The 21,752-nt window shown below is 39.9% G+C and overlaps 1 protein-coding gene across 2 annotated transcripts; it reads right to left on the bottom strand.

Annotated features, from left to right (window-relative positions):
- Positions 1-242: 242 nt before the first annotated feature.
- On the bottom strand, positions 243-20,977 carry ccdc142 (coiled-coil domain containing 142). 2 transcript variants are annotated; one of them, XM_081381955.1, is made up of 14 exons: positions 20,713-20,977; positions 20,568-20,596; positions 20,428-20,484; positions 18,092-18,150; positions 17,882-17,945; positions 14,030-15,466; positions 12,378-12,464; positions 12,146-12,289; positions 10,852-11,015; positions 8,500-8,619; positions 7,254-7,368; positions 6,307-6,484; positions 2,064-2,275; positions 243-588 (listed from the first exon to the last, which is right to left on the bottom strand). In XM_081381955.1, exons 3-14 carry the CDS (start codon positions 20,477-20,479, stop codon positions 332-334), a joined length of 2,889 nt encoding a protein of 962 aa, XP_081238081.1. In that variant the 5' UTR covers positions 20,480-20,484; positions 20,568-20,596; positions 20,713-20,977; the 3' UTR covers positions 243-331. The 2 variants fall into 2 exon arrangements, with proteins under 2 accessions (XP_081238081.1, XP_081238082.1); XM_081381956.1 differs by lacking the exons at positions 243-588; positions 2,064-2,275 and adding an exon at positions 4,072-4,778.
- Positions 20,978-21,752: the final 775 nt, after the last annotated feature.

Below are 21,752 nucleotides of genomic sequence, written 5' to 3'. Positions count from 1 at the left end.
TCACGCCCTCAGTCCAGGACCCCCTCACGCCCTCAGTCCATGACCCCCTCACGCTCTCAGTCCATGACCCCCTCACGCCCTCAGTCCATGACCCCCTCACGCCCTCAGTCCAGGACCCCCTCACGCCCTCAGTCCATGACCCCCTCACGCCCTCAGTCCAGGACCCCCTCACGCCCTCAGTCCAGGACCCCCTCACGCCCTCAGTCCAGGACCCCCTCACGCCCTCAGTCCAGGACCCCCTCACGCCCTCAGTCCAGGACCCCCTCACGCCCTCAGTCCATGACCCCCTTACGCTCTCAGTGCAGGACCCCCTCACGCTCAGTGTCTCTGTCTAGGGCTCAGATCTGGTGAAGCACTGCAGGCCCGGGAGCCTCCAGCGGGAGCCGGTGTGTATCCGCAGGTCCAGCCACTCCTGCTGCGCCGAGGCCAGGTAGGGCTCGCAGGACTCGGGCGGGGGGTTCAGCAGGTCTGGGGTCAGCGAGCTCTCGGCTCGGGTCAGGGCCTGGTGCCACGCCGCCTGCACATCCATGCTCTCCAGATTATGGAGACCTCCCGCCGCCTGATCCATCACCTGAGCGCTGCTCGGGCCTGAGGGACACGGCACACGGGGTTAAAGGGTTAGTTCACCCAAAAATTACAATTCTGTCAATAATATATATTTTTAATATAAAACAATCTAATAAATAAATATTTGTAGTGCTTTTGAACACTCCTTTTCTGTGGCATGCTGTGTTTTAATGTTTGCTTAGCGCATAATAATAGCAGAATTAATGGTCTGAGAAAATATTTTTGTGCAAATAATGATCAATAATGCACAATAAGGCCTATCTGTTTCCATTAAAAATTTAAAGCAATTAAAAATACTATTTGGCCATTGGAAAAGATTGAGAAAAACTTTTTTTGAAATGTATTTTATTATACTATTTGATTTATTTATTCAAAAACAAGGCAAGGATAGAATACCAAATTATTTTTATCAATGTAATGTGATGCACATCCGTATCTTATTTTCCTAACGTCTTGTACTGTTAAACGTGGTATCATGTGGATGAATATGCATATGCAAATGATATGCAGATGAGGATATGCATAGTAAAACGAGGCATTGTAAGCTTCATATATGGCTATTTCTGGGTGGAGACGCACATGCCACAATCTTCCACTGACTGGGATTATAAAGGGAATTTTGTGCAGGTTCTGGCGTTCACACGGTTTTATAAATGAGACCCCTGGACTTTCAAAGGAGAGACTGCTCAAGTTTCATTAAAAATAGACTGATTTGGTTTCAAAGATGATGGTTAGGAATGACAGGAGGGTGAGTGAATGATGAATGTTAAAGGGGTGGTATAATGCCCTTTTCACAAGATGTAAAATAAGTCTCTGATGTGTGTGTGAAGTTTTAGCTCAAAATACCCCACAGATATTTTTATATAGCATGTTAAAGTTGTCACTTTTTGAGGGTGAGCAAAAAACGCACTGTTTTGTGTCTGTCCCTTTAATGGAAAATGAGCTGCTGCTCCCGGCACAGAAGGCGGAGCTTCAAGAGCTTGTGTGTGCGTGTGTTAGCAGCTCTGATTACCTCACACAGACAAACACTGAAAATTTCAAAAACTTTCAGCCTTTTATGTTCCAACCAGAGTCGGACAACGATGGAGAGACTCAAGAAGAAGTGACAACATGTAGAAGCAACAGGACAATTCTGAATGGTTAGCTGATGAATTTATGAAGCTGATGTGGAGTTAACTATCTTCTAGTCATTGATTAGCATATTCTGTCATGATAAGCTATGAATCGTGTTCCCGGGGGTGGGTTTATGTAAATTTTTGATGTCACTAACTCGGGAGGAACTTGTGTAGTCTCTACCAGCCGTTTGTTGTAGTCCTTAAAAAGCGATTTCTGTATAAAATATCTCCCTTTGCTTTGAACTTTGAGTGTTGTAACTTAGCAGATGTTGTGTATGCTCAAATAGCAACATTACACACTAACTAAAGTTACAAAAGTGAAATCATAATCAACCACCCGTTTAATTCTGTGTTGAGAGATGATTGTGTGAGTGAACTCACAGCAGTGTCTGAAGGGCTCCCAGCTGCGGGAGGGCAGGTAGGGTTTGGCCAGTGGTTGCTGAAGCAGGCACACGATCGCATTATCCACCTGATGAAACACGCGCAGGGACAGCAGCTTCTGGAGCAGCTCCTCCGAGAGACGGTACTCTTCTGAACGAACGAGGTCTCGGATCGAGTCGAAGTCCTGCTTCAGCTGCAGAGCTCCCTGAATGCTGTGTGAAGGATCAGATCACGTAAACACACAGTGAAGCGCTAGCATCCAGTCCATTACTCCACCACACACACATACACACACTGACAGTCAAAGCTTTGGGATCGGTAAGATGTTTTATGTTTATAAAGTCGTCACTTCTGCTCACAAATGCTGCACTTATTTTATTAAAAAATAAAAATTCCTGTGATTAGAGCTGAATTTTCAGCATCATTACTCCAGTCTCATGATGTGTCACATGATCATTTAGAAATCACTCTAATATGATGATTTGATGATCAAGAAACATTTTTGATTATTATTATTGTTGAAAACAGTTGTGTACAATTTTTTTTTCCAGGATTGTTTGATGAATAAAAAAAGTTAAAGGGGGGGGTCCAATGCTCATTTTCACTCAATCTCCTGTTAATCTTGAGTACCTATAGAGTAGTATTGCATCCTTCATATCTCCAAAAAGTCTTTAGTTTTATTATATTTATAAAAGAAAGATAGGCTGTACCGAGTCGTTCCGGAAAAAAACGAGCGTCTGGAGGCGGGCCGTGTGGGCGGTGTGCTAAAGCTGTGCTAACCGAGCTAACAACACACAGAGACATTTGAAGCAGTTTTACTCACCGCCTGCGACCGCGAACCTTTATCATTGTGACTGCTCAATCCTTACAGTATGTAAACGTACAGTATGGCATTTTTCACCACTAGGGGTCGCTAACCTATTTACAATAACAAAGGCGTAGATTGATGACGCAACATTTGCTAAGAATTATGGATCTTGTCGTCAACGTCAAGCCGACCAATCTAATAATGTTTATGGATGACTGAATACATCGATGCTTTTATCATGACTGTGATATGAAGCAGTTCGGGATTGCTAAGGGACAGCTATCAGCTCCAAACTCTAGCACCCAGTCCCGCGGATATAAAAGGAATATGGACATTTCATTCTACCGAACTACACGCAGAATTACTACTCACAGGTCAGTTTTAGTTCTCCTTTTTTTTTATCCAAAGTCTGCTTGCCATGGTCCATAATGTTTGAACGAAACAGCAACAGCGTGCAAATAGACATTGCGAACTACAAAGTTGTCCGCGTCAGTCGCTTTGGTTACTATCAGACGGCTCTGGTTCATAGCTCTGGTTGCCATGGCAGCGCGAGCGGAAACCAGGGACAACGCGGATATGACGCCATTGGCGGCGAAAAAACGGAAATGAAGAAACGGGACGTTTCTCGAATTAAATTACAAATTTCTCCTGGTTTGAAAGTTGTTGGAAACAGTCGGGATAATGTAAGTACACAACAAAAAAAATATATATAACATAGATATAGTGATTTTTGCTATTTTTAAAGCAAAAAAGTTACATATTGTGCCTTTAAGCATTTAAGCATTTTGATCTGCAAATCCGTCAATCTGGGCTTTGTTTATAAAACAATCATCGTCGAAATACAGGGAACAAACAGTCTTGCACAAAAACAAACAGTCTCTGAAAAAACAAACTCCATCCACTGCTCCCTTAACGCCGGGTTCTTTGGGAATCTGTGCAGGGTTGTCTTGCCCTGGCAACCAAAAACCCACTTCTTTGGTGACATTGACCTCCCAAAAGCCGAGCAGAGCGCTTTGATGAGGTACTGCTTTCGCTCTCTTCTCTCTCTGTCTGGTCTACGAGTGCGCGCGCGCCCGCGGAGAAGTGCCCTTAGGACCCATATAAGGAAATTCCGCCCCATCTGACGTGACACAGACCCATACTCGAAAAAAACTTTCCGAAACTTGTGGCAAACCGGAAGGACAATTTTTGCACAGAAATACTCCTTCAAACGTACAATTTAATTTTTGAAACTTTGTCCATGTTTAGCATGGGAATCCAACTCTTTAACAGTGTAAAAAACTCAGTATGCATGAAATAGCATTTCACCCCCCCTTTAAATGATGTTCTTTTGAACTATCTATTTATCAAAGAATCCTGAAAAAAAAAAAATTACACAACTGTTTTCAACATTAATAATAATCAGAAATGTTTCTTGAGCATCAATTCATCATATTCAAATGATTTCTGAAGGATCATGTGACACTGAAGACTGGAGTAATGATGCTGAAAATTCAGCTTTGATCACAGGAATAAATTGTATTTTACTATATAATCACTTATAGTTGAGCGGCTAAGTGCTTATGTTTGGCAGAATCGTTCAGTTTATGATACAGGTGTGAAAATTGGCATGAGCAGTCTCCATGGGTCACTTGACAAGAAAATTGTCCGAGCCACTTGAAATTTCAAGATGGCGGCCATTTTTCAAGATGGCCGACACTTTAGTGGAGCAGTTAAGTGATATAGTGGTTTTGTTAATGAGGTATTCTAGCAGGGCTAGTTCATCAAGGTTTTCAGCCAGTAAACAGGATGGTGTATCGGTCAGGACACAGGAATAAAGACGAGGAGATGTAATTTCTTCTATTAACTGTATTGAGATCCAGCAGTACTCATCAGAACATTCCAATATCCGGTATTGTCATTATAGTCTGATAAGAAACAAATAAATCACCATTAGGTACTTATTACTATGCAACGTAAATAATAAATCCACACAAATAATACAAATCAGGATCATCAAACATATTAAATATATCAATAAACATTGCTATGTCCCTGTAAACATAATCTACAATTACATAAATGAGGATATTACTTCCTTCACATAATAGCTTCACCTCCTATATCACTGACCAGTTTACATAAAACTATATTAAAAGGGGTTTACAGAAGGAGAAATGGCGACATCCTCCGGCCAGAAAAGGCTACTGCACAACAGTGTCTGCACATGGTCTCCTGAGCACGATATTAACTCTTCTTAATTTAAATAAATGTTCATGTGTTATAAACGTTACTACGTTATTTAGACATCAGAAATCTCACATCAGTTAAATTAGTATTATCCACAGTGTTTTACAGCATAAACATTGTTCTATCGCTTTAAATCTCACTCATCACGCTGGGCACGTTAATGCATTGTAATTCTACAGTATAGAAACAAACACAACGAAGTGACAGTCACTTAGGCTACTTTTCGTCATGAACTCAACACATGAATATTGGGAGCTGGATCATTCAGAAGAGACTAAGGAAACTACACAACACAGGTACGTAGGCTGAACTATGCTACTGAACTTGAACACATTTCCGAACTCACTATAACCAACACACTAGCTACATACTTCCTCTACCGTAACCACCGAAGAAGAGTCTTAAAGCGGCAGGCACCCAGAAACGTCAGAGCCTTTTATACAGGTTTATTTGGTGATACAAGCATGAAAATGGGCATGAGCAGTCTCTGTGGGTCACTTGACAATAAGTCACCTACAGCTACTTGAAATTTCAAGATGGTGACCATTTTTCAAGATGGCCACCACATTAGTGGAGCAATTAGGCTTAAGAAATCACTTAGTTGGTGATACAAGCATGAAAATTGCCATGAGCCTAATTGCTCCACTAAGGTGGTGGCCATCTTGAAATTTCAAGAAGCTGTGGGTGGCTTATTGTCTAGTGACCATCAGAGACTCCTCATGCCAATTTTCATGCTTGTATCACCAAATAAACCAATATATCACTTAACTGCTCCACTAAGGTGTCGGCCATCTTGAAAAATGAAAAATCTTGAAATTTCAAGTGGCTCGGACAATTTTCTTGTCAAGTGACCCATGGAGACTGCTCATGCCAATTTTCACACTTGTATCATAAACTGAACAATTATATCACTTAGCCGCTCCACTATTAGAAAACAACTGATTTACATTGTAATAATATTTCAATACTGTTTTTTCTGTATTTTTAATCAAATAAATGCAGCTTTGGTGAGCAGAAGAGACTTCTTTTAAAAACATTATAAATCTTACCGACCCCAAAGTTCTGAACCGCAGTGTACATGTCAGCTTACTCCAACCCTAACCTCTCAGTCTACTAATACTCTACTGAGAGTTAGTTGACCTGTAGTTACTTGTAGTTGGACCATCAAAATAAAGAGTATCTTTTTTTGTCAGTGTGTCCACCCACCTGAACTTGATCTTCTGCTTGAGTATGTGCTCCATCCAGGCCTCCATGAAGGCGGTCATGGCCTCGGCGAGAGCAGGAACACGAGCTTCATCGGGGAGGGTCTGAATGCTCTCCATCACCTGGCCAATCACGCTCTGAGCCGCACACGCTGCGTACTCACTCGGCATGCTGGGAAACTCTGAAAACATCCACACACACAGGAGGGTTTAAAGGTTCACAAGCACAGACACAATGCACTGAGGACTGGCATTAGGGGCTTTCACACCGGAGGAACCTCTTCATAGTTCCTAGAACTGTAGGCGGAAGATCCTGGATGTCAGCGTGTTCGCACCGCAGGATCTAGTAACGATGTTAGCTCTAGGAACTCTTTTGGAGGAACTAATTTACTCGCACTTCAGAGTCGGTCTAAACCTGCGCTATAGGAACTACAGTGATGTCAGTGTTCGCTGATTGGCCGAACGCACTGAAACACCGGCACCCGCCATTATTAAAAAGGATGTGAACACACAGACTATAGCCTATATATTTACTGCAGAAATGAACTCTACGCACATGTAAAACAGTGATAAATGAGCCTCTAAACCTTTACTCTGAGGAGAAAACCCAACGCGACTTTGAGGAGAGCAAGAGAAAGAGAAGCACACGGCATACACTAATAACTCTTCATTACTGTCTACTTATGTATAACAGTTTAACTAATAACATATTAGACTGTTCGTAAACTGATGAAAACGGAGAATGTGAGCGCTGTGAGCTCAGACTGGTGTTCTCAGCACCATCAAAATAAAAGTCACAACAACAAGTTCCTACTGGCGGTGCAAAAGCAACTAGGAAAACGTTCCTAAGGAAACCACTAGTTCTCTGGGAACTATCCTGGAGGCTCGTTCCTTTAACTAAGTTCTAGAACCATCCGGTGCAAAAGCCCCTGTTCACTCATGTGTCTGTACCCGTTCTGTGACTGATCCTCCAGTGTTTCGCTGACGGCATGGTTTGCTCGAAGATCTCCACAGACATTTTCTTACAGTCCATAGAAAAGTTCCTCAGGACGAGATCAGAGAAATCCTGCAATACGAGACGAACTGAGTCAGAAAGCACAGATTTTTCTCAAAAGGCATTTTGTTAAAATGCGTTTATCATTTTTTATTGTTTTTGAATGGTAGTGCAATTTTGCCCCCAGTTTCATGGACAAGGCTGAAGAAAATCCCAGACTAAAATGTATGTTCGAGCTGTTTTAACTGAAATCAACTTGCTCTGATACATCTTAAATGTCAGTGCCATTGTTCTGTCCCAAGATACACACCAGTGATGTTTTTTTCTAAGGCATCGTGTTTATAAAAGCTTCCTAAATGTCCTAATTGAACTAAGGCCTAATCCTGACTTAATCTAAGCCTTGTCTGTGAAACCAGGCCTACATGTTTCAATTTCTCATACCAATGGATAGTTCATACAAAAATTACATTTTCTATCATCACTTTCTCACCCTCGCATCTTTCCAAACCTGCATGAATTCTTTCTTCTGTGAAACATATAAGATATTTTGAGAAATTACTTTCATTGTATGAAAAAAAAAAAAAAAAGTTCTTTTATGTTTCAAAGAGGAAAGAAAGTCATACAAGTTTGGAAAGATGTGAGAATTGTCATTTTTTTAGATGTTTTTCGGCACGTCTTTGTGTTCACACCCAAGCGATTTTCACTGGCGATGCTTCACTAAATCCTATTTGATCTGCGATTCCTCTCCATAACAAGTCCCTCTTCTCGAGGTTTCTGTAGTCACTGTGGCGTTTGAGTTCAGACACCAGCAGCTCTACATTCATCTCACCTCGTTGCATCTTCCTCTTCCTCTTCGTCTTTTATCAATGTCTGCTCGGCAAGATCGTTTTGTGCTTGAGCTCTACCAAGTACCATAGACATAATATTTACTACGTTTATGCCAAGAACTGTAACTTCAGCAGCTCCAGGCACGAGAACAAAAGGGCTAATCTCATTAGTCGACCAGTCGACTCAACGCGGCGCGTCAAACAAAACAAACAAACCCAAGAGTTTTTAAAAAAAAGTTACGTCGTTTTGTGCGTCAGTGTGCATACTCACATTGGCGCCCTTTGTTTAGTCACAAGGCGTTAAACTTTGGTGAAAAGCACGCGCGATAATCGCCCCGGTGTGCAGGAACTGTGTAACGATGCTGTACTTCCTCACCTGTAGATGTGTGAGAGCCTGAGCGAGCGAGGCTGTGTGCTGAACTATCAGACGCTGATCTGAGTCTCTGCCGACGGCTCCAGCGAGCTGGACCAGGCTCTCCACCGAGTCCTTCAGATCCTGACCACAGACACAAACACATGCTACATTACACAATCTGCCTTTGAAGAGGGATTATAATATTGTGACCAAACACACCGTACATTCACATTGATAGCAGATTTAGGGGCTGTTTACACCTGGCCACTTCATGTGTTTCTGTGATGGGATAGCTATCCGATCGTGAAAAGACCAGGTGTAAATGCCCTGCGAAACGCATTTGGGACGGATTTGAATCCGATCGCTCAAACCACTTCAGTAGGAGGTCTGAGCCGCTTTCCAGACGAAACTGGACAAGTGTAAATGCATCTAGTTGTTGAAACCACATGTAAATTTTATTCCTCCCAACAATGCTAAAAAATAAACATGTGAGAGCATGTTATAGGCTATATGTCATGTTATAGCAAGATATGACGACGCTACTGCAGCACCGCAGATGAGCATCTACATATAAAATATCTTAATTTGTGTTCTGAAGATGAGCAAAGGTCTTATGGGTTTAGAATGACATGAGGGTGATTAATTAGTGATAGAAATTTCCTTTTTGGGTGAACTAACCCTTTAAGTGAATGGAAAGTTCGGATGTGTGTCAGTATATTAGATCAGTGCATTTGCAAGTCATTGCAACTTTCAAGGCCCAGAAAGTTAGTAAAGACATTGTTAAAACAGTCCATGTGACTACAGTGGTTCAACCTTAATGTTATGAAGCGACAAGAATACTTGTCCGCAAAACATAAATAACAACTTTATTCAGCAATTTCTTCTCTTCTCTTCTGAAGAAATTGTTGAAAAAAGTCGTTATTTTTTTTGTTTTTTTGCAGACAAAAAGTATTCTCGCCGCTTCATAACATTACATTTAAACCATTGTAGTCACATGGACTATTTTTATTACAGCAATTTTGGTACCCAAAATCCTATACATCAAATATAATCAACTAATGAATAAAATAAAAAATAAAAAACAAACAAACAGGAAATTACATCCACAATAGTAGCAGAAAACATTACACAAAAAAAGAAAAAAACATCAATTGGGAAGCAACACAATAAATGACTAAATAATGCAAACCATTAGAGTAATACAGCCCTTCCCACAATTCAACAAACTATACAGTGGTATATTTAATACTCAGCTGAAAGACACATGGACTATTTTAACAATGTCATTGTCTTTACTACCTTTCTGGGCCTTGAAAGTTGCAATGACTTCGCTGCTTATGTGGGTTCAGAAACCTCTCACATTTCATCAGAAATATCTTAATCTGTGTTTTGAAGACGAACAAAAGTCTTACGGGGTTTGGAACGAGATAAGGGCGATTAATTAGAACAGAAATTTCATTTTTGGGTGAACTATCCCTTTAAGTGAAAGGAAACAGTTCGGATGCGTGTCAGTATATTAGATCAGTGCATTCACTCTTAAAGTGACAGCAGCCTAATAAACCTGCTGCCGTCTGTCATTAATGTTAGGCCGTGTGTCCACCAAAGCGTTATTAGCCAGCTGAAAACGCTAGGCGCTCTGCTAAAAACGCTCAGCTGTGGGCGCTTGAGAGCGTTTTGGCAGCGCAGCGTTTTTTCAGTTGAGACGGTTGAGACCGAGACACTTTGCTTGTTATGATACGGAATATCCGCGAAAGTCTTACTAGTATCTCATTTCACACATATTTTGTTTCTGTGTTGATCTATATTAAAATGTCAATACAATGTAATGTATTTTATCTGGCTCTTGATTTTGTTCCGTTATTATGCTTGTTGTTGTCATCTGTTGACGTTGTAGGCTACAAGCAGAATCATGTGGCGCACGCGGTTGGTCGGTGTGATATTAGTCCCGCCCCTCCTCCACTGTGATTGGACGGTTGGGTAAAAAGTGACAGTGATGAGCGCTGCGTTTTACCAAAAGTTGAACATTCTTCAACTCTCGGCGACCAGTAAAAAACGCCGAACGCTCAGCGCTTCAGCGTGAAAAAGACGCTCAGCGCCTCGTTACGCTCATGGCGTTTTAAAAACGCGGCGCTCCCATTGAAACAATTGAAAAAACACGCCAGCCGTGAGTAAAAACGCTTTGGTGGACACACGGCCTTAATCAAACAACAAAAGACAAAGAGAAAAACCACTCACTGCTCTTGAATGAATAGCTTCAATAGCTTTAATAAGAATCAGTGTCTATTTAATTCACACACCTATGTTAGATTAAAATATATATCCTTTATCAGAAAAAGATGGATATAAATGCATGGAGGTGAGTGTTTCATTTACCTTGAGATCTCCTTGTGTGACCAGCAGGAACTTATCAAGGGACCAGGAGGCCAGAAACTGGTAGGCTTTACTCATGACCCAGACAGTCGAGGCCTGGACAGTGACGACTGACCTACACAACAGCCCCAGATGAGTCTCCCGAAGACTCCTGGATTCACGCTCACCTAGGGAACACACATCAGTGCCAACGGGATGAGCTCAGGGAATCTCATGCACCTTCAAAACGGGTCAGACTAGGGACAGAAACAATCCTGGTACTTCGTTACAGAAGCAATATTAATAAAATCATAATAAATAAAAATACAGGAAATTATTTGAACAATACACAATTTTTTTGCAATTTATTTTATTTGTATTATTGCTTGTCATTTGTTTCTTTGGTATTTATTTTATTAACGATCGTTAAATAATTATCTGGAAAAGCAATGTTTAATAGAAAACAATATCAAAATATGTTTTAATTAGTGCTGGGCAACGTCCAAAATAAAAGTTTGTTTACACATGTGTGTGTGTAATGTGTGTAATTATTTTGTATATATAAATACATACATTTATATACAATGCATGTATATATTTAAGAAAAATGTGTTATTTAAATATAAAGTATTTATTTTTGTATATAATATAAATGATGTATAAATATATTTACAGTATATACATGCAAAAATGTCTTAAAAATATACATGCATACATGTGTGTGTATTTATATACAAAAAATAATTATACACAGTACACACACATATATTATGTAAATGCAAAATTTATTTTGGATGCGATTAATCGTTGCCCAACACTAATTTTAATGTAATTTGATCATATATATTTTATTTAGTTATATACCATTTTAGTTTTTGATGTGAAATTATGATATACACTACCATTCAAAAGTTTGGCATATGTAAGATTTATTTAAGAAATTAATATTGTCATTGAGCAATGGTGCATTAAATTGGTAAAAAAGACAGTAAAGACATTTATAATGTTCAAAAGATTTTAAATAAATGCTGTTCTTTAAAACTTTCTATTCATTAAAGAATCCTGAAAAATAAATGTATCAGTTTCCTCAAAAATATGAAGCAGCAATAACTGTTTTCAACACTGATAATAATGTAATACATTGTAATAATATAAAATAATAATATCTTTTGATCAAATAAATGTAGCATTGGTGAGCAGAAGAGACCTTCAAATACATTAAAAATCTCAAAGTTTTGAACAGTAGTGTAGCATCATGACAACCCTAGTCTAGACATTGATCAGACTGAAGATGACAGGAGTGTGTGTGTGAAGTTACCGGGCAGGAGCTTCAGGACGGTGTGTAGAGGAGGGAAGAGCTGGAGGATCAGATCCATAGTGGCCGTTCTCACCGCACATCTCTCATGCGTTACTGCAGGAACACACTTCTCTTTCAGTCCCGAGCCCAGCGACACACACATCACTGCAACAAAACCGCACAACAACACCACTGACTCTCACCTCCGAAGACTCATCTGAGGGGTCATAATGTGATGATAAACACTACTCACTCTCATCCCACCGTGTGAAGGCGGCAGTCGACGAAACATGAGAGCAGAAATTGCTCAAACTTTCTTTGCATTCTTCTGGAACAAGGTCTAGAAAGACACAAAAGGAATAGAAAAAGATGTAAAACAAACCTTGAAAACAACTTTGATTTCAGAAAAACAAAAAAAACTCAAAACCTCAATGCAGAAAAGGAGTACTTGAGCACAATATACAGTATCAGTCACTATATTAGTATCAGTTAATACTTCTATGGCAGGTCTCAGAACAGTTGTGCATATTTTCTGCTGGATGTTAAAATATTTGAATGGCCAATTTCACTTGAAGCATGTTCAGTTCCAGATTTATTGTGAACACGGCTGTTATTTGAAACAACACAATCTATAAAGTAAGAAAAGTACACAGCATAGACTTCATCATGTCTGTTACTGGCCATAACAAAACAAACAGCAACTTCTAAATCAGTGCATCCCTGGGAAAACGACATGAAATTAAATGTATTTGAATATTATTTGAATTTTGAGAGAATCACCTAAAAACTGTCAAATATGTCCATATTTCACACCAAAATGAAACGCATAATATAATATTTTGCTTAAAGAAGATTAGGTCTAAGCCAATGAGAATGTAGATTTTTCATTAGACATAATTTTTAGGAACATTAAGCAAATTTTCCCAAATATCATTCAAGGCAAATAAATTGAGATACACATCAAGTAATTATATATACAGTCAAACCAAAATGTATTCAGACACCTTCAAAAAATTCTCACATTATTACAGTTTATTCGCTATAGTTTAGAAAATGGTGATAAAATATGAGCAGAACTCAGAGTTATGAACTCAGTTGATATTTGACTGGTTTTGTCCGTCCTTCTGTTAGACTGTCTCACACATGAATTATGTTGAACATCTGTCAGCTGTTAAATTTAACTACACTATTAGATAATACCAGTTTAGCTCAACCAATCACCAAGCAATGCTTCATTGTGTTCAGTCTGTGTGTAAAAGAGCATTAATTATTACAGAAAAAACACTTCAGCAAAACATGATCAGCTCAACATGATCAAGTGTCTGGATCATTTTTGGTCCATTTTTTTCCCCATTTTACTGGTAGTCGCTGTATGAAGAATTATTGGGTATAATATGTCACAGTTTACTTTATTTTGCTCTCCTCACTTAGATAAATGAACTATAGTGTCCTGCACACACTAGTAAAAAAAATATATAAAAATTATATAATTATATACAGTAGTTAAATGTTTAATTACACTGTAACACGGACACCTTAAAATAAAGGGTTACACTTTATTTGGTAACACTTTATTTTAAGGTGTCATTGTTACAGTGTAATTATATAAGTACTGCGTGATATTAATTAATTACATGTACTTACTGTAGGGTTAGGGTAGGATTAGGATTTGGTTGAGGGTTAATTGCATGTAATTATGCACAATTTACTTACTACGGTAAGTACATGTAACATATATGTAACAAGGACACTGTAAAATAAAGTGTTACCAAATAAAGTGTAACCGATTTTGATGTGAAATATGACCCAGCCATTTCTTTGCACAAGATTCAACCATTAGCATTTCATATCTTCTCAAAACACATTACACACATTTGATTGACACACATTCAACCCCATCTGTACCTTCCACACACGAATGCCTGAGCCACGAGACCAAAAGCACCAGCGCCTCATCGTTCCACAGGTTGAGGCTTCCCAGAGCGCTGTTGCACGACTGATAACGAAAGTGTCGTGCGACTGCCTCCCCGAACTCCCTCCACAGCAGCTCCTTATAGTGAGAGAAGAGCTTCATCTGCCCCAGATCCACACCGACCGTCCTGCAGGGCATTCTGGGCCGGCTCAGATGCCGCTCCTCTCCTTCACTGGCCCGTCGACAGATCACCATAGAGTCCTCCAGATCCAACGCAGGTTTCCTGGGAATATGCGGAGCTAAGAGATTGGTGGACGTCACTAGGACTTGAAAGAGAGTATCGAGACACTCTCGGTCTCGAGAGATGAAGGAAGCGAAGGGAAGATTCGAGGACCAGAGGCTGTGAACGGGTTTTCGGGACGCCTTGTCAACAGCAGCGTCAATGTGTGTGTTTATCGCGGGTGGGGATACAACTCGAGGGTTGTTTGCGATATGCAGGAGGTTACTCTGCTGGGAAGACCATGTGTAAAGTTGCTCGGCGGCTTTCTTCGCTTGACTCCGGGCCAGAACCACCATTAGCCGCTCGACGGGGAACGGTCTGACGTTTCGAAGCCAGTCTGAGCCGAAGTCGAGCCCTGAGCTCCTCTTGTCCTGAAGGATCTGGTTGAAGAGCTCGACGGCACACAGCAGGTCCACTAGAGCGTCTCGAGGCACGCGATCCGGCTGCGCTTCGGCTAGGGCGCGGAGAGCCGTGTGAATGCACTGCTCCATTAACCACACCGCCTGTGAGCCTAACAGGTTTAGCGTTCGCCGCATTGATGCGAGCGTTTCCACTCGGGTGAAAAGCACACGTCGGAGACTGTGATCAGTTCGAGCTTTAGTCCTGAGGAGATCCCAATGGTTTAAGTGAACCTGCATTTCCAGACATAAAGCTTTAAGGCTGAGGCTCCATGTGGAGTTCGGTTGCTCCCTGTCGGCTAACAGGAGACGAGTCCGCTCTAAAACCGAGCCTAGTTGAGTTACAAAACAAGAGGCGAGGTGTGTGCGCCGGGCGTATTCGCTGAGGAACAGCAGCTGGGCTCTCTGCTCCATCAGGTGCTGAAGCTGGCAGTAATGCTGGGTGAAGGCTGAAGCCTGAGGGTGATGGAGAAACTCCTCAGGGGACGAGGAGACAGAGAGGTTTGTGACGCAGCCGAAGGGACGGGCTCCTGACGCCGGGTCGTGGAGCGTGAGGCACTGGGAGCCGAGGCTCTGTAACGCCTGACCCAAACGCTGGACACTCCTGGAGGAACAGCCCTCGCTCTCCGAGTCCCAGCTGCCGTCTCTGCTCTTCTGCCCCATGAGCCACTTCAGGCTGGGGTTTAAACGGCTGCGAAACAGAGCCTCTGCCCTCTGGAGGGATCTGGTGAACGGACCCTGGTACCAGGAAGCTGGGAGGACACAGAAAGGCACAATAAGTTAGCAATAAGGTACGAGAGGCTAGTGCGGTGTCGTGAATAAGTCACGGCTGAAGGGCGTTGTTAGGCACGATGCGAAGCGGAGTATAGTATTACCACTCAATACAAATATTAAAGCCAAAAAATATGTATCAATGCAACTTTTATGAGGTAAAATCACTATAAGTATTTCTTCCGCTGGAAAAAATAGTCCCTGACCGTGAACATCAACAGACGTTAAATTAATTCTCCATTAGGTGGCGGCAAAGACTGTCTTTATGAGTGAGTCTGTCAGTAGAGAAGACTTTTATATTGAAAGGACTGAAACTTGATGTGAACACTGAGAAGAAAACTGCAATGACTAGCATGTCAGGGCACGGAAACCTCCTTAAAACTGTTAATGTTCGCAACGGACATTCAAAGTCAGATGCTATATCTACTGTAAATACAGGTACACTCGCTGACTCGATCTCTCACAATACTCTACTACTCTATAAGCTTCAATGAACAATATCAATGAGAACACACGTGTTTACGTTGCTAAGAGTGGTTGCTAGGGGTGTTGTGTAGTGATGCATAGAACTAGAGACAATTTATATAAGAGACATGCCACTTCCTCAATCCTCAATAGAACTATACAAGGAAAATCCCGTAACGGCAAAGATGGCGGTTGTATGCACGTCCCGCCCCTCCCGCTGGATAGCCAATCATCTGCTTTTAACAGTCAAGCCGCGAAACATTTAAACCTATCGTCTGGTTCCACTGACGCATGCGCACAGTTGAGGTTTTGCGACAGCGAGTTGTTGTGTGTGCAAGATCAGTGACAGGGCGCATATTTAACTGAAAGAACCATATGGAAAGGACAAGCAGAGAGAGAGAGAGAGAGCCCCGGTCGCGCGCGCACTCTCTCTCTCTATTTCCGAAGCCAGGCGAAAGTGTAAACAAGACTTCACCGTCTCCAAATTAAGCACTGTCTTGCTCTCTCTCCCGCACGCATATTAATCAAAATAAAACGACATGATGGTAAAAGGTCGGAAGACCAAAGTTTCATGTTGGAGTGTTCTGAGATTTTTTCCCCCTGAATTACCGCTGGGTGTGAATTGTGCTAAAATACGTTGCCTGATCTTCTCTGAAATGCGTTCCGCACATTCAGCTGACATAAAATAAATGAAAAAAACCTATCCAGTGATGTAATGTTTTCTGTGTTGACACTAACCTTGTGGGATGTCCATGTCCTAACTGCTGGGATAATCACACAACCATATGACACGTCCAATTCGCGAACTAATGACTCTTTTGAACCGATTAATTTGAATGAATAGTTAAAACAACTGATCTATACAATACATTGTTATTACTGATAAAGTGCAAACCTGCTTATATTTAAATAAAGGAGAACAATATTGACATTGAATATGCACATACTGGCATTCTGGATAGAGACGTAAATGAAGTTGGTGTCGTGAACCCTTGCGCATGCGTAGTAAAAGTATAACCTGTGGGGAAAAAGGCGTTTTAAACCTTATTTTGGGGCAAAGTCATCAAACTTTTTCAAACTGTTTCTATACATGCAGTTTTTATGTCCCGGTGACCAGTGAAAGTGCAGTTCTGACTCTCTGCCCATTCATTTAGATAGGAGCCTGGTCTTGTTAGTCCGAAATAGCTGCCCGGAGGCGTTGCCAAGATGGCGGCCAAGTGGCACGACTCACGACTTGCCTAAAAGGACTTTGATAGAACCGTTGGGTGTGTTTTACCCTTTTATCGTGAATAAAACACAGCAATTGACCAATCAGAATCAAGGACTGGAACCTACAAAAGGTCACAAGAAGTATTCTCGTCGCTTGATAAACTTAAGGTTGAGCCACTGTAGTCACTTGGACTATTTTAAACAATGTCTTTACTAACTTTCTGGGCCGGCAAAAATGAAATTACCTAGCAGCCTATGGAGGAGTGAGACAGCTCTCAGATTTCATCACAAATATCTTAAATTGTGTTCAGAAGATGAACGAAAGTCTTACGGGGTTGAAACAACATGAAGGCGAGTAATTACTGACAGAACTTTCATTTTTGGGCGAACTAACCCTTTAAGATCAGTCTTGTACCTTTGTATTTTTGTCTGATTTTCAATACTTTTCTGCTTTCAAATCAAAATTTGCAATGTTATGCTTCTCCTCGTAGCTGGATGGTTTGGTTCATGGCTTATAACGCTTTGACTAAGACTTTTTTTTTTAAATCCCTATGGGAGAAATGAATGGAAAAACTGCTTAAGTTGGGCTAATGCACTCTTATTGAGTAATAATGAGTAATAATGAGTAATAATGAGTCACGACCTCTGCATTCAAATGATATTTACTTCTGTAATCTATTTGTATTTCCTGAATGTGCAAGAAGGCTTACCATCTCACTTACCATCAAATTTGTCATTTGATATGTATTCCTCAGGAAGTATCTCTGAAAGGTCACTTGGTTTGCTCTGTAAAAACACACAAAGATATGATTATCAAAAACATGCCATAACACACAAGTGAGAACGCCTTGTCTGCTGGTTTATAACTGGAGAGAGATTTATGCTGTGAATGATGTAATACGCAGGTGTGTTTGAGAGGCGTTGGGTCTGACCTGTCCATGATCCGAACGCTGGTTTTCAGGACTGTCAGCAGCACAACTGTCCGTATTGTCTGTTTGGGATCAGGAAAGTCAGAAAACAAGCAAATGTTGAGACTTCAATGGTACTGATTGGTTTCTACTGATCCGGTTTGATCATTTAATATAGACGGACATCACTGTTCAAAGGTTTCAACTGAATGATCTGAACTATTAATCTTTTGATCAGAATCTCCCTACATGAAAAGCAGCAAAAAAAGAAGTGTCCTTCTCATTCAATATTGTATTTTTTCACTACCTCCATTTGTGTTCTTTCATAATGATTAGAAATCATCAAATCATCATATGAGAGTGATTTCTGAAGGATCATGTGACATTGAAGACTGGAGTAATGATGCTGAAAATTCAGCTTTGATCACAGGAATAAATTACACTTTATTGTATATTCACATAGAAAACAGATGGCTAATAAATTGTAGTTTTACGGTATTTTTGATCAAATAAATGCAGCTTTGGTGAGCTTAACCCTTTAAACTGTACCAACATCAATGATCATGTTGATCCATTTATCATGTTGATACTGAATGATCAACATGATCCAAACTTTGCAGAAAACCCTTCCACAAGCCTTCTGTCATCTATCCCATAGCTCATACTTTTAGCATGTACAAGGTCTTTAAGTATAACTTTAAAAAAAATCATCACTGTATTGCATTGCATTATGTTTTAAAACTACAGAGCTTTATCATAAAACTAAGCATTTCAATATCATCTTATTATAGGCAGATACAGAGTGACGACTGATACTTATATGCATTTTAAGATCTCATTGATTTCCATTACAAGCATCAGAATTTCATCTTACTTTTTTGTCCATTAAAAAAAAAAAATTCAGCATCTGCACAATTGCATATTTTTGCTCAGTTTGAGCCTCTGAATAAAATTGAGCTGTTGTTTCCTCTGTTTTCTCACTATATCAGAATAAATGAGCCATAAACGCCTGGTGTGTCAAATGTGATCATCAGGCTCTTGAGGAAGGTTTATATGTTCATCTCTCAATCATCACTGTATTGTATTGCATTAGGCTATATGTTTTAAAACTACAGAGCTTTGATCATTTAAATATGATCTTACTAAGACATTATTGGCAGATATTGTAATTTATATGCATTTTATGCTCAAATTTTTTATTTTGTTTATATTTTTTCAGTAGAAAAACAAATAGTGATGAAAGCCAAAATATTAAAAGTCACAGACTTTTTTACTGAGTTTTACTGAGATTTACAGAGTAATCCATTATTTTGTAGAGAGGGGTCAAAATTACCATTTTAACCTGAGATTTGGAGCCAAATTACAGGGGTGTATTAAATTACTTTAGAAAGATGGTGGCATCGTTATTTAAATATTTACACAGAGATTGGTAGATCTATTAGTAAAATTAGTTGACTTTATCAATCTTTGTTGCATTATATGCCGCCAGTGATAGTTCAAAAATGGAAAAAAGCACTTCTTGTGTTTTTTGCCTCAAGTTTCGATGCCTGTAACTCAAGAAAAATTAAAGATACATTAATAACCTTTTAGATTCTGGTTTTATCAAACGTTTCTTTTGGCATCTTCATTTTAAAGGCCCTATATGGTTCAATCCCAGAGATATGGAGATCTTGCGGCTCAGTGAGTAAAGTTGACACATTTTCAGTGGTCAAAAACCAAATGTGGGTCACTTTGCATACAGCTGATACTTAATGCATTTAAAGAGGAATATCTAAAGAACAAATTATGTAGATACTAGAAATGTATATCTTGTGTTTTTCTATCAACTCAATTGCATAAAACATTCCTGTCCGAGTCCCATAAATATTCCTTTTCTAAAGTTTTCATGCTTGTAAGTCCAAAAGTATTCAAGATATCCTTCTAGATTCTCATTCTTAATAAACTTTACTTTTTAAATCTTCATTATAAAGGTCCTATATAGTTCAGTCCCATCAGAATTTCATCTTTTAATTCACATCAATATTCGCATCTGCACCAAAATGCATGCTTTTTGCTCAGTTTGAGTCTCTGAATAAAATTGAGATGTTTATCATACTATACCATAAAAGCCTGCCTATTATTTCATGTCAGACTTTTTTTCAAAAACATTTAAAAAATCTTACCAACCTAAAACTTTTGAACGGTATTGTAGGTAACGTTTGACAGATAGTTTATGCAACAATCAAAAGTCATCATTAGCCAAAGAAAATTCAAGGCAATTTGGCAGGTTACAAGTACACCCTATAAAGCTGGTATTAGCGAGACTGTGCCAGTATCCTGTTTTAAAGGCAATAAGAGAGATTAAAAGGTGAAGCTGGCACCTGTGTGTGTTTGAGTGTGTTCCTCCTGAGATCCTCCTGACGACTGAGCCATCTCTCCTGGACACACACACACACAAATATATCACATAATAAACCACAGAAACAACACAGTCATAATAACAGTACACCTGAGAGCTTACCTGTTCATCTCAACGGGCATCTTTCATCTCTAGTCCGCGTAAATAAAGGCAAATTATTAATATTTAGCAGAAGAATGATTCAATACACATTGGTATAAATAACATTATTTACACGTGAACAACACAACACTAGGTCGATACACACCTGTCACTGAACCCACAGGAAAGCTCCAGGTCGTGGTTTATTCCAGTGTTTTGGTTTAAAGTCCTCCATTATAATACACTGATGCTAACAGGCTAGCTGAAGTTACTGGCCTGTGTACAGCCCGCTAATAGTAGCAGTCGCTAATCAGTGCACACGACAAACATTCAGTTCAACTCCTATTATAGGAAGACGCCTATTTCGAGGGGTATGTTGGTGGCAACAGGTTAGTTAATCCTCAGTTAAGCACATTTCCCGAACTTAGCATAGCATGAGAAGATCAGCCAATGAGAGGAGAGAACGCTGATTCTGACTCTGTCTCATTACCTAGCGAGCGGCCTTCTTAGACAGCAGCGTTTATGACGCCCAAAATACCCTACTGATGCCCAGAAGTGTTTTCTAAAATGTTTTGTTTAGTTAAGTAATATTCAGATGTAGCCTATCTAAAATTTTACCTTTTTCCCCTTTAGACTCGGATAGCAAGGAGAGTGTACACTACTGTCTAGACAGAAGAGAATCCGTAGGATTGAAACAGAAGCGGATGGCGCTAAACTGGAGCACTGAGGAGAAAGCGGGCTTCATAAGTCATTTTATAGTCATTTTATAAAGTCTTTTGTTTCGGGGGTTTTAAAAGTGTGGTTGAAGAGGCTACGGGTCTGTGTAAATGTTTAGAGAGAAACCGTGTAAATTCAAATCAATTGAATTTGAATTGTATCGAATCTTTTTTTAAGACTATTTCTTTCTTTCTTTCTTTTTTTTATTATTATTTTTTTGTATTAAATGCTTGAAAGAACAGTATCAACAACTGCCATCGATTTAAATGTGTCTTATGATGTGGTTTTACAGCTTGAATCTTCGCTGAGAGGGTAACCCCGATCCTGTGGCTCCCTCTAGTAGACAACATTAATATCACAGCTTTCAGTTGAAATGGCTGATAGTTTAGAATTCGCTATTTGCCTCTCGAACATCATAATTTATGAAACTAAAGCGTGTTTGCTCAGAATGACTTATTCTCGGATGTTTTTGAGGAGTTTGTGCTCAAA

The sequence above is a fragment of the Scardinius erythrophthalmus genome (genome assembly GCF_964197995.2).
Source record: "Scardinius erythrophthalmus genome assembly, chromosome: 13".
Lineage (NCBI taxonomy): Eukaryota > Metazoa > Chordata > Actinopteri > Cypriniformes > Leuciscidae > Scardinius > Scardinius erythrophthalmus.
The sequence above is the reverse complement of the archived record's forward strand: the minus strand, read 5'-3'. Positions and strand labels throughout refer to the sequence as shown.